This window comes from Folsomia candida, unplaced genomic scaffold, assembly GCF_002217175.1.
Source record: "Folsomia candida strain VU population unplaced genomic scaffold, ASM221717v1 Fcan01_Sc062, whole genome shotgun sequence".
Taxonomy (NCBI): Eukaryota; Metazoa; Arthropoda; class Collembola; order Entomobryomorpha; family Isotomidae; genus Folsomia; species Folsomia candida.
The window spans coordinates 221759-249321 of record NW_019091254.1 but is presented as its reverse complement, the minus strand read 5'-3'; the positions used below and the strand labels follow the sequence as shown (position 1 = coordinate 249321).

At 33.0% G+C, this 27563-nt stretch overlaps 1 protein-coding gene and 1 long non-coding RNA gene across 2 annotated transcripts; both read right to left on the bottom strand.

The window, feature by feature from the left end:
- Positions 1-10232: 10232 nt before the first annotated feature.
- On the bottom strand, positions 10233-10839 carry LOC118433605. The gene is made up of 3 exons (XR_004833464.1): positions 10651-10839; positions 10478-10572; positions 10233-10371 (listed from the first exon to the last, which is right to left on the bottom strand). It is a non-coding gene; the product is annotated as an uncharacterized LOC118433605 (long non-coding RNA).
- A 3831-nt stretch (positions 10840-14670) lies between these two features.
- Positions 14671-18793, bottom strand: LOC118433603. The gene is made up of 5 exons (XM_035845690.1): positions 17869-18793; positions 17563-17739; positions 17287-17471; positions 17045-17210; positions 14671-16970 (listed from the first exon to the last, which is right to left on the bottom strand). The coding sequence occupies exons 1-5, from the start codon at positions 18419-18421 to the stop codon at positions 16834-16836; spliced, it is 1218 nt and encodes a 405-aa protein (XP_035701583.1). The 5' UTR covers positions 18422-18793; the 3' UTR covers positions 14671-16833.
- Between the last annotated feature and the right edge of the window lie 8770 nt (positions 18794-27563).

Sequence of the window (27563 nt, the reverse complement as noted above, 5' to 3'; positions counted from 1 at the left end):
TACTGGGTCTTTCCATCTAATAACATTTTCTAAACACTTAATCCCTCAAAATAAACTATTGACTTTGATTAGTAACAATTTAATGATGAGGTAATTTACGTCGTGCTTGGTGACAAATATTCCTGAGAAATATTGGCTTAAACATTTTTGTAAATTTCCTCAGATCATGGGGGTCTGTCTATTTTGTAAAAGTTTGTAAAATTTGTTTACAAAATGTACGGATTTTACGAATTTACAACGACTGTGTAAATTGTCTCAATAAAATTATAAAAATATCCTCATTAAGAGTACATGGTACGGAGGCAGGCCAAAACCATAATTGCCCCAGTCGCTGCCAGTGACAAAGACTTTTAACTTTCGATGGCTGCAGTGTCCGCAGATGGCGCACAGCTGCACAACAGCAAATTCAATCGGATGACGCCAATGGTCAAATATGTGTTCGAATATATTTCATTCGTGTAAATAAATTTTATCAGCCAAATTGTGTACTGTTTAAGCGAATATTTCCGAAAAATTTAGTATTTAGTATTTCCGAAAAATTTAGAAAGCGAGCATCGATATTTCCACAGGAAATTTAAAGAATCACTGTACATAAGAAAAACAAGACACAAAATAAACAGAGATCAAGGTATGGACATCAACCCGATCTGGACGGCGTCCCTTTTACCACTAATAATGACACCAAGACCTTCACAACCATAATTACACTCTACAATTATTGATTGTATACCATTGTATAATTCTCAATTTTTTAAAAGTTTCTAATTCACCTGATGAAGGAAAAAGTATTTTCCGAAAGCTTGTGACCAATAAACATCGAACAAATTCACATCCATGAGTTCCGAAATAATGTCTCTTAAATTAAACACTTATTTATTTATTTGTGGAAATATTCCGTCGAAATACGGTCGAAATAAACAGGAATTCCCGAATTTCCTTTCCAGGTAATTTAAGCTCAGGTAATTTGAAAGCACAACAAGCGAAACACTTATGTAATTCAAAATTTGAAGTATAGAGATAAACTTTAAAAACCGACTCAAAATTCCCATCGGAATATGAAATATACAGAAATATATGCAGGAACGATTTTGCAGCAAAAATAATAAATATGAGTGTTTACATCAAACCACATCATCAAATTAACCATACATCCATTTATACATCAAATTTACTGAACTCTCGAATTCTAACCGATCTCGAACCGGGCAGTACCGTATTTGAGTTTGGAAATTTTTGGTACCATTCGGGGATAAATCTTTACCAATGGATACCCAAATCTTAAAACGAACTGAACGTTAACCCAAAATCGACAAATCGCTAATTATTTTTTTAGTTTAATTTACAACAATTTCTACTACATGCATAATATAATAAATACTTAGAATTTAAATCATTTGCTTTCAACAGTTTCAACAAGTCCACCTTAAAAATATTTTTTGGCAATCTGAATTTTTATAAATTAGTTTCATGGCGTTAATGACCATCTAAATGGTAAAGAACGTAAAAAAACTCCAATTTATTTATCTTTCGAAATGTGTACGAGAATTTAAAATAATGTTATTTATATGTTTTAAATGTTATTCTTATTAAGTGTTATTATTTTTAATAATATTATTTCAATGCTAATGTTTTTAAAATAATTATTTAAATTTAAAGCAATATTATTTATTTTAATGTACGAGAAAACCGACGGAATGCAATATACAGAAATATTAATCATGCAATTGTTTCCAGGTTCATAAAGCTGTGTTTACGTTTGTTTTAAAGATTATTTGGATTAACAGCATAACAAACGAAAAAATATTTAAGTCAACATGTGAAACATATATTTCATAAATTAACGCAGAAATAAAATATACAGGAATTTTTAAATGCGGTGACGATTTTGTTACCAAATAATGTTTGAGCTCAAATTCACTACACTGTTGGAAATCTGGTATAGTCAGTCAGGCAGGCAGGTATTGATCTCTTGGTATTAAAATTAAGCTACTCCTTGGCATTATTAATAATTTTACCAGTCTGTAAAAATTTGTTACCGGTATGGTAAACCTTAAATACCGAACTATTACCACACGGCATTACTTATCAATACCACTTTCGTGGAGTCATATATGACTACCGTTTGGTATTGTTTTAGTATTGGATTTCTAAGAGTGTATAAATCTGGTATAATCATGCAGATATTGATTTCTCGGTATTAAAATACACCTTGGTATTAAAATTGTACCGGTTCGTAAAAATTTGCTGTCGGTATGGTAAAACTTTAATACCGACCTATTACTACACGATATTGTTTACCAATGCCAATTTGGTAGTCATATACACTGTTAATATTTGTTATACAAATATACATATACTAGCGTATAGCCCGGCCAAGGCCGGGTTCTAGAGTTCCAGTGAAGGGTGTGCCCAAAGCGAAAAATCCGTCATACTATACTTTAAATAATTCCCAGTGGAGACTTTGTCATACTACATGCATACATCAGAGTGAGGGTTTGCCCAAGTCATACTTTAATTAACCTGGGCACAGTACAATTTAATTTCCCCCTGTGGGAGTAGTTGAATAGCTAATTACTTAAATTCCCGTCGTGTGGGAGTAACTCCATAGCTAACTATTTAAATTCCCACGCTTCACGCTCCCGTTAAGTTCCATAAACCCCGTTAACTTCTACGATTAACGCCAAGCTATTGACTGATTCGGATTCAGCGTCAAAAATACATTCGAATTGATATGCGACATCACGAATAAGCCATATTTGGCCCCCACGGTCACGGCAAGGTCACGGGGGGCTCGGAGGTCAAAACCATTGGCGTTGGATTCAGCGTCAAACATACATTCGAATTGATATGCCACTCGCTGTGGGTGGAGTTTCTCAAACTAAAATAATTAATTAATAGTGTTTATCACGATCACTTATCATGATAACCACTATTGATGAGTAATGATGGTTGGTTGATCAGTTGATTTATGTATGTGGGGTAGCAGTTCAAGCATTCATGCATGCAGTGTTTGCTCCGCTTCCTTCTTTGTCTCCTCTACGGGGCGACTTGCATTGACTTACGGACCGACCCAGAACTTAACACTGTCATTTTATGGTAGTGATATTTATATATATATACATATATATATCATATACATAAATATTTGTTTATGAAATCGTAACGATGAATTTTAATTGGAACACATTTTTAATAGATTTTCATTTACCAAATGTTTAATATACATAAATTTTAACACATTTTTAATAGATTTTCATTTACAAAAATTTTGAATGCCTTGCAGTTCATAGTGAGCGTTTCATAGTCATGCCTTTCATAGTTATTCTTTCATAGTCCAAGGGTTTCATAGTTGTTTTTTACATCGTCATTTGTTATTATTCATAGTCATTCATTACATGGTCAAGTTTTTACATAGCGGGATCATTACATAGTCGTGTGGTTACATAGGATATCTTTAAAATAGTCGGAATCTTAGATAGTGGCGTAATAACTTAATAGTGGCTTAAAATTGTGTAGATTTTTACTCGTCGCATTATCAAACGAAATTTAAATTACATACAATTCCTTTTACAAATTCCTCAGTAGATCTATTTCCGTAGTCGTCTGTCACATTTTCCAATTTTTCTGCTAGCGTTAAATATTTATGCCGTTTTCGAGGTGGTTGAGGTTCCCCGGCCAAAATTTTTTGAATTGACATCTGCACAAATAATGACATATATATAATCATAAGTAGTTTCAAATTAGAAAATGTGGAAAATTACTTGAGTGAGTTTTTGCTGAGCCTTCAACCCGTTAATAAATTTCCACATAGATGGATGATGAGCGGAAAGCAGAGTGGAAAATCCCGGATTAAAACCTTCACATCCGTTATTCGTCTTATCCCATTCTTCTGAGACTGCAGTATGGACATTCCATTAATCAATTTCGAACAAAGGAGGGGACCGTCGAGATCGTTTCTTGCAGCCAATCCAAGTATTTTCGAAATATGTTGTAAATGGGTGTAATAATTCTTTATTTGTTTCGAAGAATGGCATTTTCATAATTGTATCAAATCCTTTTATCACTTCAGAGGAAGGAAAAAACGCAAGTGCCACTAAATATCTTATGTGAAACGCAAAATATTGGTCAGATTTGTATTGTCGGCTAATGTCAGACTCTGCTTGAATATGTTTCCAAATACTCTGCATATAGTGGAAATAACAACCTCTTTGAATAGTGCTGGAAAAAGCTTGTGAGAAGGCATTCCTTGGAGCAAGTTCAAAATCCGACATCATGCTTTGTGGTTCATACCCGTCCAATTTGTCCACTAAAAAGTTAAACACAAGGCTGTAACTTTTTTGCGAACGATGAGTCATCAGACAGTACACCAGTGGCAGAAGAGTTGCATCGTTAATTTTTCCGTGAACTATAAAGAGCTGGTTAAAAAGGGGCGGTGATGTCTTAAACGTTCCATCGGAATACCACTGCGAGCACTTTTTTAAGATATTAATATTTTCATTAGTGGCAAATATAATTACTCTCTCCCTGTTATCCAGCATTCCTGAGTCATAGCACACAAATTGATCACCCTGATCAGTTATTTGAAACTCTTCGGGGATTTCTAAATCTTCTAAGCACGAAGGGTTGAAATTTGTACAGTTGTTTCTTCGAACTCTCCTTATTGTGCCTTTAAGATTTGTAAGCTTTGGTAAAGAAGCAACCACTTCTAAGGAAGAAAATTGGGTAAATAAGTACATACTTATTATAAATTGTTACCTATTTTAGCATGACTGGGGGCGTGGTTGTGGTTATCAGAGTGCAAAGTTATGCTTTTAGAATCTGAGTGGCATCGCCCTAAACACTTGTTACTTGTGTATTCCGTACAGCGATATATGACCTTGCCGTTTGATCCGTCTGCTTCTTTGATCAATGTGTACCCATCAAAAATTAGTAGAGGCTTTCCTCGCTTTGTTTTGGTAAACTCCATATCAAAAATTAAAAATTACTCGTTGAAAAAATAAATATTCTGCAAAAATGTTTAGTGCACACAGAATAGTCACAGAAAGTTAATATGATTAGTACCGCCTGTGTGTCTCAATCTCGGTTGCATACTTTGTATAATACAAACTATATTCGTAGTATCACTACTATGTAGTGATACCACTATTGACGTCATTCACTATGAAAGAGACTTCACTATTTAAGTGACCACTATATAAAGGCATACTATGTATAAACAAGGTCCCTAAAAAGGGGAAATCTTAGTGAGGGAGTGCAATCACAACTAATAAATAAAATTAGATTGGAGAATTTTTGCATCACCGCTCTCGGTACTATTTTTACTGGATGCAGTATAAATTTTTCTTTGCATATGCATGAATTGTTAGTTTTATTGAATAAATTGAGGAAGAAATACATTTTTACTGTGTAGTGAACGAGAAGTGGGTTAAATTAACTGAGGTAGATATGTAAGATATAATGACTAAATAATTATGAGCTACGTATTTGTTTAAAAAAATATACAAATTTCAATTTCATATATTAATTTGGCTACTCTATGCAAAATCATCGAACCTTTTGAGGGAGCAAGTGTTCTATTTAAACGATTAATTCTTCCAGTAAAAATGGTACCGAGAGCGGTGATGCAAAAATTCTCCAATCTAATTTTATTTATTAGTTGTGATTGCACTCCCTCACTAAGATTTCCCCTTTTTAGGGACCTTGTTTATTTATAACTTTTAATTGGGTAATTAGATTGCCCATTGGATAACTGCATTGCACTACCCCTTTTCAGTAGTTTGATGCGGAATAATTTTATTAAATGCTGGGTGTTTAAAATTGAATAAATCCGTTATTTCTTAACCGATTTATATCATTTTGGTCAAAATGTCCGGCCTAGATTACTAAACACCTGATCTGGAGTTGCAAACCCAACAACAACAATTTCACGCAGTTTACCAAGCATGTTACAGAAACGGCTAGTTGTGCTGTTTACAGTTTTGAATGTAATTTGTTTTCAATTTATTAGTCTTGCGTCGTTGTCAATGGCAATGATTCGTAGCACGAGCAGGAATTTCTGAACTTCAAATTGGAATAACTAAGCCAATTCTTAACAGATTTTGATATATTTATGCTTTAAATTTTCGGGATAAACTGCCCTACAATTCGTGGGTATCAAACTGTTGATAACGTTTGCTAGTAACTAGCAATAATTACAAATGTGTTTCTAAGGCTACATTTTTGCCCATAATTCCGGTCAAGATCACGTAATCGCTTAGTCGGATCAGATCCCATTTCTATATTATGCAACAATAATCGGTGCAAAATTTCATCAAAATCGGTTGAGAAATGACTGAGATATCGCTGATGGTCACTTTTTTGGGGTGGGACAAATGCATACTTAGTAATTTTTTTCGTTGTTAGGTATTTGCCTCACTAAGAAAAAGCCGACTATGAAAAAACGAACTATGAAAAGCCTTTGCTATGGAAACGTCACTATGAAAAGAATACTATGAAAGAATGACTATGAACTGCATGGCACCGAAAAATTTTAATATACATAAATTTTAAATCATCTGTGTTCGACAACTTTTTTATCTTAATATATTTCTCGATAATCTGAATTTTAATAAATTAGTCTCATGACGTTAGAAAGTGTAAAATAAAGTGTATAAAGTGTATAAAGTGTAAAAACTCCACTTTTAAGAACTTGAAAACTAATGGAATTAATTAACTAAAAAATTGCTCTGTCGAAATTGGTGCGAAAATATTTTGCTGTTTGTTTCAACTAAATGCCAACTTGTCGGTTGATGTTTGTTTTAAAAATCTTTTTGGTAAACAACAACTTTCAATTTTTTTAATTCAAAATTTGAAATTTGAAATTTAAAAGTCGACCCAAAATTCCACACCAGAACAAAACAGGCAGAAATGCATGCGGTGACGACTTTTTGATGAAGTAATTTTGAGTCTTCACAACAAATTCAGACAATTGTTTTAGATACGGAAAAAATCAAGTTAAAGTTATTGATAAAACAATACAAAATTTAAGATTTTAGAAATTTCTTAACTCGTCCTATGATGAATTGGGACAAATATTTGTTTATTGCGACATGCTAAAAATTTGGGTAACTTGAACGATTTTGAAAACTATCAAAACCCGGACTTGTTACAGATAGAAAGTGAATCTAAAAATTAATCGTTAATTAATTTCTTCACAAAATTTATCTTTAGCGTTTAAGCCTAAAGAAAATAAGCTTGAGACAGATGCACATTTTATGCACAAATTTCGTTTCGTAAATTTCTTAAACTTCGTGGATTTCAAAGATTGTCAACAATTTTTAGATAACTTAGTGTCTGATGACTGTTTGATGTACTATACATTTTCAGCCAAAATGTCGTACAATGAATAGTGACACAGTTCACGCAGTTATTAGCAACTTTGTAAAATCCGAAAATGTTTTAAAAAATTGTAATTAAAACTGGAAAAATTTTTTTGTTGAGTTCGAAAATTGTAATTAATATTATTTCGGGACATTAGTCAAGTTTATTTATAATTGCAATTTTTGCAAAATCTCACGTTTCTTTTACAAATATTAATTTTCCCAGTCAAAATCTCCTCACCCATTTTGTTCCACTTTTTTCTAACAAATCAATTTGATCAACAAAATCATGATTCTTTTTACATACTGAATATTTCTGTAGGCTCAACGCACAAATTTTAACACTTTCCATCCTTAATTAAAATTATTTTATGATTGACTTCCATCCTCTGTTATAATTTGAAGAAGAATGCATGGATTCTGAGGAAATGGTCTTTATTGTAAATTTGATACTAGCTTTCGGAATGGTTATTCCTTCATCAGGTCTTTACAAATTCAATCGAACTTTCATAAATAAGTTTATAACTTAAAAAATTTCAGGATTTTACAATGTTACTAATAACTGCGTGAATTATGTCACTATTCATTGGACGAGGTTTCGTCGGAATATATCAAACTTCACTGAAAATCTATGAAACTTTCTAAATTACGTTTACGAAACAAAAAATTATTTTTTTACCAATTGTACTATTAGATAATTTTACAAAATTAGATTTATGACTTTAAGGATTAACAATACTCTTAGAAAATTGGTATTAAATCATTACTGGAGTACAAATAGGACTCTACCTGGCCTAGTATTAACGATCAGTACCGCTTGGTAATGTTAAGCAGGTATGAAAAATTTACCACTCAGTCAGAACTTAATTTTAATGCGGTAATGAAGATTAAAAAAAAGAATAGATCGCAGATCGGAGGCCAACACCGCCGATAAATCTAATTTCCTATTCATACACTCTAAGAAATTTTAATATCACGAGGTAAACATATATGACTACCGTGCTGGTAAATACTACTGTTACTGGACAGTAACCACCCAATTTTGGCATGAGACTAAATACTGCCTTGCTACCGCTGATGGTAATATCAAATCTTACCACACAGGAGGTAATACGCGGTATTAAGAATTTATTACCGGATTTCTTACAACATTGGGGCCCCGCCGACCACGCCGACACAATCTTCCAAAATTGACACACCGCCGTCGCCGACAAATTGGTCGTCGACCGGCGTTGACCTCTATCGGAAGTGCCAATTTACACAGAAAGTTATACTTTTTTAAACAAATATTTCAGCAATTCGCACAGAATTTGGGTACATTTTAATTTGGTATTATATCTTTTCCATGGGTTCGTTATGTGACAACGTTTTTTGAATAAGTTTGTAACAACTTAATTTCCCTTTGTAATCTGTATAAATTGGTGAAGTTTTCGCACTTTATGAGTCTATAATTCAGTGGAATTGACATATTTTTTTACGTTTTGAAACTTTGCTAACATTTTGGTAGACTTTGACGTCAAAAAATAATTATAACAAATAGTTTATGAAGTCCAAATTAAATGTAAGATGCATAACCGGTGCCAACTAAATTAGATTCAAACGACATATGAAGGCTATATACTCAAAACAAAACGGTGTCAATATATGACTTAACCGCCTTGGTTACAATTGTGATTCCGAGTAGTAATGAGTTTTTTCCGTCCGGTCATAGCATTATAACTACCGGTATCAAAATCATCATAACTCGGATTCAACATTTTAACCAAGGCGGTTAAGTCATATACTGACACCGGCGGTGTTGATTCGACAAATTTTTATTTTGAGTATACATGTGGTGTTTTTTTAATAATCTGAACTTTATTTTCACGAATTTTTTTAGGAGCGGGTTTTATCAATCAATATCTGGTCGGTAAAATTATAATGTCTAACTCGAAGCGTACAACTTAATTTCAAAATTTGGCACATTTTACAAATAAAATGTTTTTTGTAATTAATTTATTTCCAGAAAAATAGGAAAGTTATGAATAGGTCATGTAATCTCGTTATTTAGAAATCTCGAAATACCGAAATTTCGATATTGAAATATTATAATATCGAATTTTGAGTTGGTCACGAAATACTCCCCACAGTTTCTATAATTCAATTTTTACCCAGTTACACCCCACAAGTTCTGAAAATATTTCATAACTTATGAAATATTTTTTTCAAAAGTGAGGGTTGATAAATTAACGTCTCAACGTGAACAGGATAGTTGATATCATTGGACCAAACAGACAGAATTATTTCATAGCTTTTATTACATAATGATGAAGTATTTCACATTTTTGTATTTCGTTTGAGTAAATTAATTTGAAGAATTTGAAAGTGGAAATTTATATATTTTTTGTGAATTTTACAAATAGTTTTACGCCAAATGTGATATTTTACAAGAAATTAAACTTTGATTGACAATTAAGATTTCTGGCACACTCTAAATAAAATCATTACCAAATCATTACCAAAATGCACACGTATATGACTCTGCAAAAACGGTAATAATAACCACCGGCTGGTAAAGAAATTGATTGAACCCGAAGTGGTAATAAAGAACACCTTTAGGGATAAAATCAATACCGTGATGTATGACAGATGTACTACAATATGTAGTAAAATGTCTACCGCCTGGTAATAAACCATACCACTTTGTACACGGCGTGCTACTCATACCGGTATTAATGCTTTTTATATGTATACCCCATTATTACCAAATGTTGTGCAGATTTCCACCGAAAATAATACATTTATTTATTTTCTTTACAATAATCTTTCAATCAATTATATTTATTGTAAAACCATTTTAAAACATACTTACATAAGTATAAAATTTAAGTATAATGCAAACTATGGTTTTTGACACTCGTCTGTCCCCCCTTCAAATTCCGATGAATCTCCAGTCGATTTTGGATGAGCCCACACCGGTTGACGTCTTGCAGAAAAATCTCTGTTCTGATTTCCAACTCAAATTTTTGCTTCACTGAAAAAAATAAACATAACATTATTATTTACTCGTTCCTATTAAGATGGTGGTCGTGCTCGATCACCATCTTCAAGGCACCTACATATGATAATTTGATACTTACCTGTTTCCAAAAATTCTATATAATTTCCAGAAGTTTTTATCACTTTCTTCCACGGGCAGAATAGGATTAATTTCGCCATTTTGACTTGAGTTGAGCTGAGCAGAAACTAAAACTGAAAAATGCGCCACTGTGTAGCGTCTCACAATCCATACCAAATGTATTAAAATTCTTACCACTATGGTAATAAACCACACCAAAATGTAGATCTCGTCAGCACCACAACTTGTAGTGCACTTGATTAAAATTATGGTAAAGAATGTTATCTAAATTTGAAGGATATAATTACCAGCTCGTAGGAATTTATTACCAAAATTATAAAGATAACTTAAAATATTGTGGTGGAAGGCCAGTTACCCGGTTGGTATTGATACGGTAATAATCCGGTATAATTTTTGTAGGACGCGGCATTACCAAGAGCTCGGTAAAGACGCTTATTAGGAATTCTTTACCAAGTTGCTAAGAGTGCATGTATCAGCAGAGGAGGATAGCAAATTTAGTAACATATTTTTCTAAAAATTTTGTAAAATTTTGGTGATTTAAAATTTTGTAAAATTTCGGCGATTTAAAATTTCATTTCATCCCTTTTATTTTTAGCAATAAATGACTGCCTGAATTGCCTCAATAATTTATTTTAATTTACCAAAAAAATTTACTATGCCTGTATAACCTTAAATTATTTTGATTCTGCAGCCTTACCTTTTAATAATCATAAATAGTCTGAAATTTGTAAATTAGCCTCACAGCGTTAATGCTTATCTACAAGTTTTAAATGTAAAGCATGCAATTTGTTTATCTGTCAAAATGTGTACACTGTTAAAAATCTGGTAGAGTAACATGAGTACAGTCACCAGTAAGAGAAATCACAAAAATCAATGGAAGCAATATAAGAATAGGTGTTTTTAGTAGATTTGCGACATTTGCGAAATCATATTTTGCATATTTGCGAAAAATTTTACTATGTATATACAAAACTTCAACCTTTTTGCTCGACAGCGCAATGCACATCATCAGACAATTCACCTTGAGTTAGTTATCACTGCTCTGAATTTTGTAAGTTAGCCTAACGGCGTTAATGACTATCTACAAGTTTTTAAAGAGAAATGCAAACACTAATTTATCTAGTCATTCGTGGAAAAATCTGTCGAAATAATTTCGAAATAAAATATACAGAAATTCCCGATTTTCGTTTTCTGAAGCTCATGTAATTTGAAAGCATAACAGGCGGAACAAATATGTAATTTTTTGAAATAAACTTTAATAACCGATGAAAAATTATCATTTGGAATAAAATATAGAGAAATATTTAGATGCGGTGATGACTTTATTACAAAACTAGAGTAGAGGCCCGTTCAAGAACGGGTTCTAGGCCCCCAGACGGGGGTGTGCCCATAGCGCAAAATCCCTAAACTTTAAATAATTTCCAGTAGAGACTTTGTCCCTTGTCATAGCGCATACATGCATCAAAGTGCCCAAGTCATGCTGTATTTCAATTTCCCTGGTTACGGAACAATCTGATTTCCCCCTGTGGGAGTGGCTGGATAGCTAACCACTTAAATTCTCACGTTCCACGCTCCCATTAATTTCCACAAACCCCGTTAACTTCCACAAACCCCGTTAGCTTCCACAATCCCCTTTAACTTCTACAATTAACGCCAAGCTATTGACGGCGTTGGATTCAGCGTCAAAAATACATTCGAATTGATATGCGATATCACGAATAAGCAATATTTGAACCCCACGGTCACGGGGGCCTCGCAGGTCAAAACCATTGACGTCGTTGAATTCAGCGTCAAAAATACATTCGAATTGATATGCGACATCACGAATAAGCAATATTTGAACCCCACGGTCACGGGAAGGTCAGGGGGGCCTCGCAGGTCAAAACCATGGACGGCGTTGGATTCAGCGTCAAAAATACATTCGAATTGATATGCCACTCGCTGTGGGTGGAGTTTCTCAAACTAAAATAATTAATTAATAGTGTTTATCAAGATTACTTATCATGATAACCACTATTGATGAGTGACGTATGTATGTATGTATACTGCTCACTCACTCAATTTACTTGCACACTGTGTTTATATACAAAGGCATTTAATTTGAGTTTGATGGCAAGTGTACGTACGTGAAAGTCACGTGCAGGCGAAGTTCAGACTCATGCAGTAGGGAGCAGCATTTTCATGCATGCAATTCACTCCGCGTCCTTCTTTGTCTTCTCTACGGGGCAGCTTGCATCGCATCACTCCTCGGTCAGTCAGGCAGGCAGCGACTTAACACTAACGCTTTATGGAAGTTAGATAATTTTAAGCGTTCACATCAAATTGATTCAACTTTTGTGGATCAAGTTAAAGTTGCAGGTATTTATGAAACTATACAAAATTTAAGATTTAGGAAATTCCTTGTTTAGTCAGATGATGATTTTAGACGATATTTTTTTAAGTTTATTTCTACACGTTAAAAATTTTGCAGCTTTTGTTATCTTTTGTCAACTTTTGTTTGTGAGTTTCGTTAGTCTGTGCAAAAAAAACTATTCGATTCCCGATTTCAGTCTATCTACTGATGACAATCTTTAAATTAATTTCTTCACAAAATTTACTTCGGCGTTGAACCGCTAAAAAAATAATTTCTTCACAAAATTTACTTCGGCGTTGAACCGCTAAAAAAATAAGTTAGAGGCATATACATTTTATGAAGAAATTTCGCTTCGTAAATATAATTTCGTAAATTTCGTAGACTGTCACGACTTTTTAGAAACTTTGCATACTGTACCTGACGATGTTTGAGAGAATGCATTTACACGAAAGCTGGTACAATAAATAAATCGGGAGGCAATCGAGAGTCGTTTGTAACTTTGTAAAATTTCAGAAATTTTTGTTTCGTTCGTCAGAGGATGATTTCGAAAAATATATAGTTTTTAAAGAATGGCAATACCCGCAAAGCCAATTGTTTGCAACCTTTTATATTTCTGGTAAAATAATTTTACCAATTTTAAATAAATAAATAAAATATTACTATCTAGCCCGTTATCTGTAAACGTTTGAAACAGGTTTGTAACCTGATTTCCAGTTGTAAACAGAATGGAATGAAATTTTAAAAATGGTCGTATTTTCTACTTGTTTAGCACGAGAAATTTCGAGAAGCATTAAATTTCTGGATATATGGAATTGTTAACTTGATAATTTTTACAAAAGATTCCTTAAATTTGCGAGTTCACGAAAATTTATAGAAATAATAGGTAACAAATGTCAATTTACACAGAAAGTTCTGTGTAAATTTAAGGATGCCGATCGCAATCGAGATCGAAAGCTTGACACCATTTAGAAAACAATAAAGTTTTTCTCATTTGTACATCCACAATGTCCGTAAATAATAATTCTCCTAAGAAAGTTCTGTTTTCATTTCAGCAATTTACGTAGAATTTGGTAATATTTTAATTTGGTATAGTAAATTATATCTTGTTCTATGAAGTTATCATTAGGGTTGGTCAATCCGATCCGTCGGATCGGATATTTTTATCCGATACAACATAGTCGGATCAGATCTATGTTATAGTAAATGGTCGGATAATCTCGGATGATCCGATAGGATCGGATCGGATAACCAACCTTGGTTATCTACCATTTTATGCAGAAATTTATTTACTGACGAGTTCTTTGACTTCCAATCTGACAACAATCTCAAGAATTCAATTCCTCAAAACATACTATCGACTTTTACGAGTAACAATTTAATAATGAGGAAATTATAACGAAGACCTTGCCTTGGTAACTTTGTAAATTCCGTAAACTTACAAATATTTCTAATGACAATCAGGTTACAAATTTTTGCAAACTTACTCGGATCAAGTGCGTCTCTTTATATTGCAAAAGTTTTTAAATTATGTTATAAAATTTACGGATTTTACAAGTTACAAATGACTGCGTGGATTGCCTCAATAATTTACTTTAATTTACGAAAAATTTTACTATACAACTTAAATCATTTCGATTTACCTCTAAAAAATTTCGAATGTTTGAATTTTGTAAATTATATATCCTCACGGCGTTAATGGCTATCTACAAGTTTTAAATGTAAACCCTGCAAATTTATTAATATGTCGAAATGTGTACATATACTCTTAGAAAACTGGTATTAAATCATTACTGACCGGAGTACATAATATATGACTCATCGGCCCGGTAATAACCCGATTTGCCAAACTAGCAGGGCCGCAGTAGGCGCAGCTGCGGCCAAAATGGGTCGGCAAACTGCAGGAAATGTCCGAATGGCCATAGGTGGCTTGGCGGTGGCGATCGCGTACGGGCCAACTTCGTATTCCAGTTGGCACGCCAACTTGATACCGGCTTGCCACCGGTGGCAAGACCATGGCTCAGACCTGCGGAAATGCTTATACCCATCCAAATGCCACCAGTAATTGCACATATTATTTACTTTTTCATTTGTTATTTATTTTAAAGTATGAAGAAGTGGTAAACACAAGTACATATTTTTATAAGGTAAAAGTAAACATTTATACATAACTTCACTGTAATTAACAATCCTCACATTAGTCGTAATTTTAGCTAGAAATATATTTACGGTTAAGCTATTGAATGGATATTCCGGAAATTTATCAAGTTTTATAACCTCGTAAAACTCTGCATATTTTATGGATAGGTTAATATATTTTAATATTACATAAGTACCATCTCCTAAGTAGAAACAATTATCATATTTACTATTAGAAAACTGTTGCGTACTAGATTTCATAATTTTTGTCGCAAAATCAATTGCCTCAATTTCTTGTAAGCGTTTCGCTACTTGATTCAGGTGATAATTTTTAGCATGCAGCATGCTTTTTAGTTTCTGCATATAGCTTTCGAAAGGAAATGCGCTGACCCTGGACAAATTACCAAAATTCAATGCATCATCACAAATGTGTATAATTGAATGCACATTATATATCATAAATTCTGGACCGTAAATTAATTCAACTTCTTTTACGAATTGTATGAGCAACGACCTGGCTACATCATTCCACGATTTTATACTTGCATTAGGAGATAATAATATTGACATCGCTGCTTGTAATTTTAGAAAATTTTTAAACTTATTTAGTGGAAGTGTCTCGCCTAATACTGCTATTCCAGAGTACAGCAAAAAAAGTCTAAATTCAGTGGCCTTGAAATGATTTAGTTCGTCGAGCCCACGAGGTTTGCGTTGAAAATCACGGGATACAAAAGGTCTAAGTCGAATTAAATTTCTAGATAAAATTAAAACTTGTTGTGAACTAAGTCGGTGCGGCAATTTACCTTTCACCCAAATGTTCAATAATTTTTTAGTTACTCCTAGAAAAACTAAATGCATATGGTCAAGTACTATTTGTGACACCAGGCCTAAATTTAATCTCAGCAATTCACTGTCGTATGTGTGATGATCTGCATCCGTTTTTTTAATAAATTTATCATCCGTTCTCTGTGGACATACTGTCTCTCTTAAAATTACTCTTCCAAGCCATTCACCTTCCTGTTCGCATCTTTCACACGAGTTGTAGCTATTATGCTGTTTGCACCCTTTTATAAAACTTCTAGCTGGTGCATCAGCTATTATACAAGATATTTTAAATGCAAATTGTAAGTCTTTAAATAAAATACCAGTCCTTTCTAATTCTAATGCTTCGTCAACAAATTGTTTAAGAAATAAAGTATCTTTTGGCTTTGACATGCCGCAAAATAATCCAATAATAAATGGACTTGAATCTACAGCTTGGTCCAGCATACCAAGAATTGGCCAAAACGACTTAGTATTACTTTGAGAAATCGGTACCCCGTCAATACCAACTGATATTGAAATAATTTTCGAAATAGACTCATGCTGCCATTTTTTAATAATTGGAAAATTGCAATCCGATAATTTTAGTTTTAGCCGTCTTTCCACACCTTTTTTTATACCGAAATAAACTAGTTCACCTCCACCTAGCTTTTCTATAACTATCTGTCGTGGCGTTTTCATTAATGTTCTAGGATCGAGAGGAAGAATATTGTTAATATGTGGATTTATAATGGTTATCAGTTCTCGGAGACACATATGTGTAACATTATGTGCTGTAGCCCACAGACGAAGACTATCTGGCAAAAGTAAAGGAAAATTGATATCTGACTCAACATTTACTTGACTGTTGTCTAATACAAAATCTGAGGGTTCAGCGCTACTTATTTCAGTTTCAACTATTTGAACATTCACTGGTGGCTCTACAATTTCTTCACTAAATAATAATGTCGGCACAGTATTTCCTATCGTCTTACTTCTAATAAATTGCAATATACGTGATGTTGCTTTTCTTCTGCGGCGTAATTCCGTTCTCGGGGTGACTGTATTCATCCTGTCAAATGACGTTGACGACGAGCTGCTCGACCCCCACCTCTGTCACCAGCGTTCTTCAACCAGTTTATTATTGCCTGCTTCACCTCGAAATCTGTTGCTTGGCTAAAGCCTTTATTTGACCGCACCGACTCTAGAAAATCGTTGCAGAACACTTAATCATTTTTAATTATAAGATGGTTTCGAGAATAAATTTTATTAACGTACTTGTGATTAATTTAGGTAATATTGAGTCCTTTATGCCACAAACCGCTTTTTGTCCTTGTCCAGTAAAGCTAACTACTGTTGCGAACTGGTTCGTAAATATTTCAGAAAGAATGCTTCCGGTTACTGCAGAAACATTTTCTCCTCCGTGTAGACTTAGATAATCGATCTGTCGTTAATAAATAGATTAGGTCATACCCAGCGTACGCATAATAAATAAAGTACGCATTAAAATTCTCGGGTACCATTAGGTCACTATTTTTATCAATACCAAGCCAGGTTATGAGGGAAGCTAAACCATCCTTGCTGGTTAAAGGCAGTAGCGGGGCTCCAGTCAATTTAATATTTTTTGCACACGTCGTCCCAAGATTAATGTGCTTCAACTTACTAGAAATTATTTCTAGCTTGGAAATCACCGCATCTTGAAATTCTAATAAAAAAGTTAGTTAATTCCATAGTATAAATATAATAGAAAGGAGAATACACACAATCGTATTTTATTCATACGAATATTATCATACTTCTATTTTCCTCTAGAAACTGTACGAACTGATTTTTAAACTCGACATCCTCTGCCTGGTGGGTTGCGGAAGTGTTTTGATCTCCTCCTCCTGGGTATATTTCTATTTGTCCATGAGGTGGTGCAAATAATGTGTTGTCATTAGCTGCACCTTCATAACCGCCCCTTTCCAAATCGGCTATTATATAAACAGAAAAAAATATCATAACTTAAATTATTAATTATTTATAATACTAATTAAATGATTTAAATTAACATAAACTATGAACTGGCGACGTAAACTAGTGGTTACACCCTTCCGGTTTACCTGTTTCTCTAACTAATCCAAGGCAAAAAGTTGTCGGGTTGTCGTCCTCCAACGTGTTGGATTCGTCGCTAGAATCTTCGGCTACAGCAATTATTTTTTGAAGCTTGTTGCTATTGGAATTACACGGTGGCGGCTTTACTTTGTTTTGTATGCGTTTTCGGATTCGCCTAGAATCTGCCTCCTCAACGGAAGATGGCTCCAAGTTGGAAGTTTCTTCCGCCCTAATTGATGCTTCACGGGCGGTCAAATAATTGTCTAGAAAATAACATAGATAACAGCAAGTAATTAGTTTTGCCATATACTTTTTTGCAACAAACTGCTTACCATACTCTTTCAAAACTCGACAAGAACAGACCAACCAATCCGAAGATGGGGGTTGATGATTGCAAACAAGTTTGGCTAGTTTTGCACCTCGAACTTTTGATGGTGGATATCTGCAGTTCTTCACTTGGGTCCCCCCATTTGCAATAAGTGGCGGAAGAATCCAAGATGACGATATAACGTCAATGGCGTTATCTTCGTCGGGAAATATAACTACTGCAAATTTAATCATGACAAAGTACGTTTAATGGAATAAAGACAAAATACTGATTTGATGGACAGAATGTTGACGGTGTGGAGGTTTTTAAGTTTCCTCTACTTTAAGTAAGAGTTGGGGCATTTTGGTATCTCATTCGAGTCGGGCCGTAGTTGGCAAGAATGTGGCCAGAAGCAAAATCTTAAATACCATTTAAAGCTTGCTATGGCCTGGGATGGGCCGTCGACGGCAAGTAGACAGATTAAGTCCGGCAAATACACTGGTTTGCCGAGTGAAAATGGCGGCGGGAAAGCGGTGGCAAGTACTCGGCTGGATGTCGGCAAAATCTGCGACTCTTTGCCGCCGGTGGCGACTACTTGCCAACTGTTTCAAGAGCCTTTGTGGCACACCGGGAACGGACAATGAAACGATCAGCACCGAACAATTTATCTAAAATCATTCCATGTGTTTATATAGTTGAAAATTGCACTTCAAATTTTAAAAACTCGAGAATCATTCTAAGCTCATAAATGTTTTATTTCTTTTAATGTGAGCGATTTCAAACATAATTAACTTTTTTAATACTATCGTTCATAATATCATCATGAGAATGAATGAATCAATATAAAATCGAAAAATTATCTTAAATCGTTTTACTAACTTAATCTTTGACAATTCTTAAATTTGTCGTCCAAGTTGAGCTGGTCATTACTTACCGGAGTACAACTCTACAGGCACTGATAGTAACGGGCATAACTTTTCAGTAATGTTGTGGTAATGAACAATTTACCACTCAGAAACAAAGTACTACCAACCCTCTAGGAAGTTATTACCAAATTAATACCAGTATATAAGTACGGATTCGACCAGATTTTTAACACTTTATGGAGAAATATTATGCTCTTGATTGCTTTTTTAGTTAGCCCAAACTGTTTCGTACTTTAGAAATAATTTAGTTTAACGGCTTAACAACTGAGAAAAATATTTAATAATTACATGGGTTTTTGCATTATCCTACTGAAGGACGGACGGACAGACGAACAAAATCTTCGCATAAAGTAGCCGAAGCTATTTACTTAGTAATGACTAACGAAAAAATCGAAAAAATGAAGTTTAGCCATCCATCTAGCTACAAATTTCAAACAACAAAATTGGCCAAATTAAGTTACCGGCTTCAATCGGTAACAAACTAATAATAAAATTGAAAACAATTATCCTCAAAAAAATTAATTTCAGGGTCTACCATTTTTCCTTTGGGGTGATAAAAAAGTGCATCTTTTTTTTACTTTTTCCAACGGCCCTGATAAACTTTTTTCCTAATCGACACACAGAACTTTTTTTGCAAATTGTACCCTTAATTTTACAAAATTAGTTTTATGACTTTAATGTTCAAAAACGAAAATATACTAATTGATTTTATTCATACCTATATGGAAGTTAAAAAAATCTATTTTTTTATTTTTTCCAATCAGGCTGCAAATATAAAAGAAAATCGCGTATTAATCTTATAACAAACTTTATCTTCGGCGTTGAAGCCTAAACAAAATAAGTTTGAGACAGGTGTGCTGAATAAAATCATGATCCTTTTTACATGCTGAACATTTCCGTAGAACACAAAATGTTGCATCTTCCAGCCTTAATTAAAATCATTTTAAAAAATTTACGGATTCTAAAATGTTACTAATAACTGTGTGAATTGTCACTTCATTGTACGAGCTTTAGTCCGAATGCATTAAACTTCATTGGCAATCCATCTACGAAACTTACTAAATTACATTTACGAAACAAAAACTATAAAAAATATGGCTCAAATTTATTTTGAAATTTATCGAGCTTATTTTGGATTTCAAGTCTAATTTCACCGAGCTAAACTTGAAAAAAAAACAATTGTTGGCTGGGAAGACATTTGATCTGACTGTAACTTTGAAGTATTAAATTTTATAAAATTAAATTATCCACTTTGAATGGTAACAATTCAATTGTAAAATTGCACAAAAAAAGTATCCCAAAAAAATTTCAATATATTTCGCAATGTGATTTCAGTTAAAAGTCTGGTGGATTAAAAATAACCCACAAAAAAATACAATCAAAAATTATTAGTTCGACAAAACCTACAGATATTAATTTTAGGTTCTCCCATTTTTCTATTATTCTCATGTTCTGGATGGTAAAACTTGTATTTTTCCAACTTTTTCCTACTGCCATGATACGTTTTTTCCTCATCACCCCGAACTTTCTTTTAAATCATACCCTTAATTTTACAAAATTAGCGTTATGAGTTTAACGTACGGGAATATAAATAACTGGATTTTATTCATGAATGGAAGTTCCAAAAACTTGGATTCACGTGATGGAATTTCCTCCATTAAATTTCCAAGATGAAGTCTAAACTAACGATGGAGGTCTCCTAACGTATGCTCGCAGATTTGGACCAAACTAGCGTCAATCGATCACAAATATAATTAGGATGAAATTTGCAAATTAACTAAATGTGACCTTCTGTCGGTTATGGAGAGACGAGACATGTATCTATTTAAGTATGCTTTTTGTAATCTTAAGCATCTACAAAGCTCAACTTCCGGTCAGCGATCTTGGCCACTTCTTACTGTTCCTAGGGTTCGCACGGCATTGGCTCTTAATAATATTATTTATAGAGCTACAAAATTATGGAACACCCTCCCACGGTCCTGGGATTTTAATGTCTCCTATACCCAATTTGTTAATTTATGTCGCGACTTTATTATAAACCAAAGGACAAATGCATGAAATATATATGACTTTCATGATTTAATTAAATAGACTAGTTTAGACGCTTAAAAAAATTTATATGCACTCTAAGAAACCCAGTAACGAAGTTATTATCAGGCGGAGTATCTATGTGACTCTACCGCATGGTAATTAATTTGTTATTGAGTGGTAGAAAATTAGTTACCAGCTGGTAATATTTTCAAATTTCGCGACCGGGGTTATTACCGGCTTGGTAACAAAATGTCTACCAGTCAATAATAAATTAATTACCATGCGGTAGAGTCACATAGATACTCCGCCTGGTAATAACTTAGTTACCGGGTCTCTTAGAGTGTGCTACTTGTGTCATGGTGTGTAAACCAATTTGTAATTAATTGATCTCTGTTGACACTTGAATAAAGGATTAACAAGAACAACAAATGGAACTATCTCCCAATGCGTAGGTTTTGCAGAGATATTTGCCTCCAAAGCGGGGAAAATGCGTAGCAAATTTTTCAATTTTCAAACGCACCCTCAAGTTGGGGGTGAATTTTCTCCTCTTTTTGTGCAAATATCTCCGAAATAGGAATTTTTATCAAAATCGCAAGTTTCTTTTACCACTATTAATTTCTATAGTAAAATTCAGAGCAAAATTTTGTCACCCATTTTGTAGCATTCTCTTCGAGTAAATAAATTTGATCAGCAAAATCGTTTAGCTTTTTACGTACTGAATATTTCTGTAGGCTAAACGCATAAAATTGGTACATTTACCAGCCTTAATTAAAATTATTTTAAAGAATTTACAGATTTTACAAAATTCCTAATATTTCATCAGGCACACCAAATCATTGAGAAATTGTTGGAAATTTAAGAAATTTAAGAAATTTACGAAACAAAATTTTAACACAAGATGTGTATCTGCCTCAAACTGGCTTTGTTTTGATTAAAATTATTTTACAAAATTTTCGGATTTTACAAAGTTATTAATGACTGTGTGCCTGATTTGCCTTACTATTTTAATATTTGCTGTACGAGCTTTCGTTCGAATACATCACAGAATATAGATTCTACCAGAAGAATCGATCTTATGTATTCGAGTGACGCTTATGGAAGAACGGGGAGAGCCAACCAAATAACTCGGTGTACATTTGGCCCACCTGGGGGATGGCACCTCCGCATCATCATCATCACCACATCTCCTGGCATCAAAAAATGAGGATGAAAGCACATAGGTGGCGGTGGCACCCCGATTTGTGCACCAGAACACACCCTCGTAGAGCATCAAATTTGTGGAGACGCGGCTCAGAATGGTGTGTTCTAGTGCACAAATCGGGGTGCCACCGCCACCTATGTGCTTTCATCCTCACTTTTTGATGCCAGGAGATGTGGTGATGATGATGATGCGGAGGTGCCATCCCCCAGGTGGGCCAAATGTACACCGAGTTATTTGGTTGGCTCTCCCCGTTCCTCCGTAAGCGTCACTCGAATACATAAGATCGATTCTTCTGGTAGAATCTATATTCTGTGCGAATACATTAAACTTCATTGACAATTTATGAAACTTACTAAATTAAAATTTATGAAAAATTTCTGCGTAAAATGTGGCTCAAATTTATTTTGAAATTTATTTTCGATTTTAGGTCAAGTTTCACTGAGCTAAACTTGAATACGATTAAAACAATTACAGGGTTAGACAAATTTGATCTGAATATAATCTTTAAAATATTAAATTTTATCAAATTAAATTATCGACATTGATGGGCAACAATTTAATAATAAAAATTGCACAAAAAAAGTATCCCAAAAAAATTATTAATGTGGTAATTAATTTCAGAGAATCTACTATTAGTGTCATTTCTCGTCTATATTGGGTGGTAAAAAGTGCACTTTTTACTTATTTTCCCACGGCCCTGGTCAATTTGTTTTTCTGTTACTAGTCTGTTCTGTTACTTTTCTGTTACTAGTATGCCGAAGTAAAACCTTTTCTTACGAAATATGTCCTCTATTTTACAAAATTAGCTCGATGACTTAAAAGATCAACAATATATACGTATAATGACAGGATTTTATTCATAAAATGAAGCTCCAAAACTTGGCAATGGCATGCATTTTCTCACGAATTAAATTTCTATGATTAAACCTAAGCTTCTTAGAATTGCAGTAAAGTAAGACCCGTCTTGAAAATGTTTCCCATTTTGTTGCATTTTCTTCGGGCAAATAAATTTGAAAATAGAAATCTTGTAAAAGAATATTTTCAAAGATTGAATGTTTCTGAAATCTACAAAGTCTCTAATTTAAATTTGAAGAAAAGTTTCACCGAGTTGAATGCAAAAAAAAGTATTTTCGAATTTTGCGAATTTACGTTCTAATTACGATTTTAAGTACTCAATTCATTAAATGAAATTATATACTTTGATACAATTTCACAATAAAGGAATTTGTGCAGTGTTTTGTTACACTGTAAAATCCACAAATTCTGTGAAGTTGCAACGTTTTAGAAAATTTTATAAATATTTTGAAGGAAAATTAATTTGCAAACTTTTGAAGACTTGCTCATATCAAGGTCGTTTGTTTATTTTGTAAAAATTTGCCAACTTACTTTATAGAACTTACCGAGTTTGCCAATTACCAATTACTGCGTGAATTGCCTCGATAAAATTACAACAAACATCCTTATTAATATCGTAGAAGCGATTAATTTCAAATTTTATTCGGTATAAATCTTGATGAATTTTAATTGCGCGCAATTTTGGCGAAATTTAAAATTGGGTCGCGACCCAATTTTAACTGATTTTGATTTAACGAACATTTCTACTAGACAAAAAGTTTATACCATTTATGTGCTCACGACTCGTTTACCTACAAATATTATTTTATAATCTGAATTTGTATAAATTAGTGTAATGGCGTTAAGAACTGTGTAAAGGTCAACGAAAATGTAAAAACTGCAATTTATTCCTCTGTCGAAATGTGTGAGAGACTCCCACCGGATTTAAGTTTACAGAAATATTACCCCCCGAATTTCTTTTTCGGTAAGGTTATTTCGATTAATGTTTGTTTTTAAAAATTACTTTGCTTAAACGCGTAACAAGTGAGAAAATTATGTTAATTCAAAATTTTAAATACAAATTTTAAAAAACCATCCGAAATTCTACATTTGTAAACTGTAACGTCAAAAGTTAAGTATGAAAAATAGTTGAAAGCGTTAAACTTTATTAGATTCAAACGGCATGTAGGAACCGCATTGTGTCATTTTTTAATTTTAGCTTTATTTCCACGAAATGAGCAGGTTTTAAATATCTATAGCATAGATCATGCTACTTCAATACTAAAAATATAATTTTGTCCTCATTGATTTTCAATCTAACTACGTTTTTTAATCCCAAATCCCTCCAAATGAACTATCGACTTCGATGCATATCGTTTAATGATGAGACAATTTCCGCAGTGCTTGACACACTTTTGCAAAATTTTACAACTATTTCTGAGGAAAATTAGCTCCCACATTTTTGTAAACTTGCTCAGATCAAGGGTGTCTTTTTATTTTGTATAATTTTGCAAAATTATTGTACAAAAGTTCTCATATCTGCGTGAATTGCATCAATCAATTCTAAAAAGATTTTCCTCGTTAAATTCAAATTTTTTTAGGTATGAAAGCTTAATGAATGAATTTTAACTGAAACAAAATTTTTATTGAGTTTAACTTCCGAAAAATTGTACTTCGCATTTAACTTTACATTTCTTTTCAGCCAATTCTTCATCTGTAAATATTTTTTGATAATCTGAATTTTTATTAATTAGTCTAATGGCGTTAAAGACTATGTAAAAGGTAAAGAAAGTGGCATAACTGCAATTTATTCAAATGTCGAAATATGCACGCTTAAAAATTTTCATTTCGAATGGAGTGGGAATAAAATATGCAGAAATATGTACATGCATACATGTTTTGCTACCAAACAATTTCGGGAGTTCGAACTCCCGAAATTTGATGGAACTAATTCCATCAAATTCTATCGGCTTCTATAGATCAAGTCAGAGTTGCATGAATTTATGAAACTGCAAAAATTAAGGAGTTTATAATTTCGTCAGATGATTGGTGACCATTATTTTTTGTCATTTTATTTTTTTTATTTTAATTACCTTAGAAATTTTTACTAACTTAAGGAAATCAGAGACTTCTTTTATTTTGTAAAAGTTTGCAAAGTTATTTTACACAACTTACGGGGTTCACAAGTTGACAAGAACAGCGTGAAGTATTTGTACGTCAATAAATTTACAAATTTACGAATGACTGCGTGAATTGCGACGGTAAAATTACAACGCTTATTCGGTATAAAATCTTAATGAATTTTACTAAGGTAAATAACATAATTCATAAATCATTTATGTCCACTCACGATTTTATCTATGTAAATCTTTCTTAATTAACTAAGTTTTTATACATTAGCCTCATGGCGCTAAAGATTATTTAAAACTTAAAACTCGTGATCTTGGCAAATCTCGCATCTCTCGCAAATTGAGCAATTACAAAATAATTTCCAAAGTTTTTCGAGTTCCAAGTTTCCGAGCAAGATGTCGTACAAATTTTGTTGGAAAACCATGCGATTTTTTTCGGAAACTTAAACAACAATTGGGGATGCTCTTATTTCGCAAAATTATTTCGTAAGCTCATCCTCACCATTACCAGCAAGCAAAATTACAGAAATCCATGGAAAGAATATCAAAATGGGTGTTCTTAATACTTTTTAATAGATTTGGGAGACTTGCTTACAATGCAAGTCTTTTACGTGTACAACTCAGATCTGGTTGGGACCAATTTTATTTTGTTCACCACAAAAAATAAGCATACCCGTATTTTTTAATTTTTCATAATGCGCTAATTTAAGCGCGGGGCGCGAATTTTAAAACATTTTTCACCCAAAACCTCGGTTTTTAAAAATTAGGTAAATTTTCGAATTTTAGCCCGAATCCAAAAATTCGAAAACATGTCTCTTTAGAATGAGCTACCTGACTTATGAAAATCCAATTGTCTCGAAACTTGATTTTCAAAATTTTTTGCCGGTTTTTGAAATTCATTAAAATTATAAACTCCTTCAAATTTTTAATTTTTCAAAAAATAATGCATTTGAATTTTTTATCAGTCAAGTAAGTCATTCTGAAGACACATGTTTTCGAATTTTTGGATTCGCGCTAAAATTCGAAAATTTACCTAATTTTTAAAAACTGAGGTTTTGGCTGAAAAATGTTTTAAAATTCGCGCCCTGCGCTTAAATTAGCGCATTATGAAAAATGAAAAAATACGGGTATGCTTATTTTTTGTGGTGAACAAAATAAAATTGGTCCCAACCAGATCTGAGTTGTACACGTAAAAGACTTGCATTGTTAGTCATTAGCTGCGAATCTTCCCACGACAGAAATATTTTAATCTTCGTAAGTTTGCTAAATGAATTACTATGCGAAATCACACCTTTCGTGAGTACGCCAAGAATAAAAACTACAATTTATTCATCTGTATTATCGGAATAAAATATACAGAAATATTATTTCTTAAAATTTATTTTTTATGTAAATTAATTTCGGTTAAGTTTTATTAAAAAAAATATTTTGCTTAAATGCATAACAATTTAGAAACCATTTAATTCAAAATTTGAAATACAACTTACAAAAATCGACTCATGGGAATAAAATATGCTCACGAATATGCTACCAGACAATTTCGAGAGTTCACATCAAATTCACTCAACTTTCATAGACATTCAAATTAAGTTAGACTTGCATGAATTTATGAAACTGTAAAATTTAAGAAATTTCTAGTTTCGTCAGGTGATGATTTGTGACGATTATTTTTTGAAGTTTTTCTGCTACAAGTTAAAAATTTTGACAGCTTTAACGATTTTGAAAACTCAAAATTCTGATTAGTTCCAAATTGCAGAAAAGAAAATCTAAAGAAAAGTTTGCATTAATTTGTTGACAAAATTTATCTTCAGCGTTAAAGCCTAAGCAAAATAAGTTTGAGACAGATGCACATTTTACACAGAAATTTCGCTTCGTAAATTTCATAAATTTCGTAAATTTCATAAATTTCGTAAATTTCGTGGATTCCGTAGATTTTCAACAAATTTTTAATTACTTGGTAAATAAAATAAAAATAAATTTAGATAACTTGGTGTGCCTGATAATTATTTGATAATATTTTATGCAGAAATTTCATTTCTTAAATTTCCTAGATTGCCAACAATTTTTAAAGAACTTGATGTGCCTGATGACGTATAATGTACTGCCAACTTACCAAGAATTTTGCAATGCATACGAAAAAATTAAATCATTTGTGTTTAAGGACCAACTCACCTTAAAATATTTGTTAGCAATCTGAATTTGTTTAAATTAATCTTGTGGCGTCAATAACTATGTAAAAGGTAAAAGACATTGTAAAAATAGTCGGAATAAAATA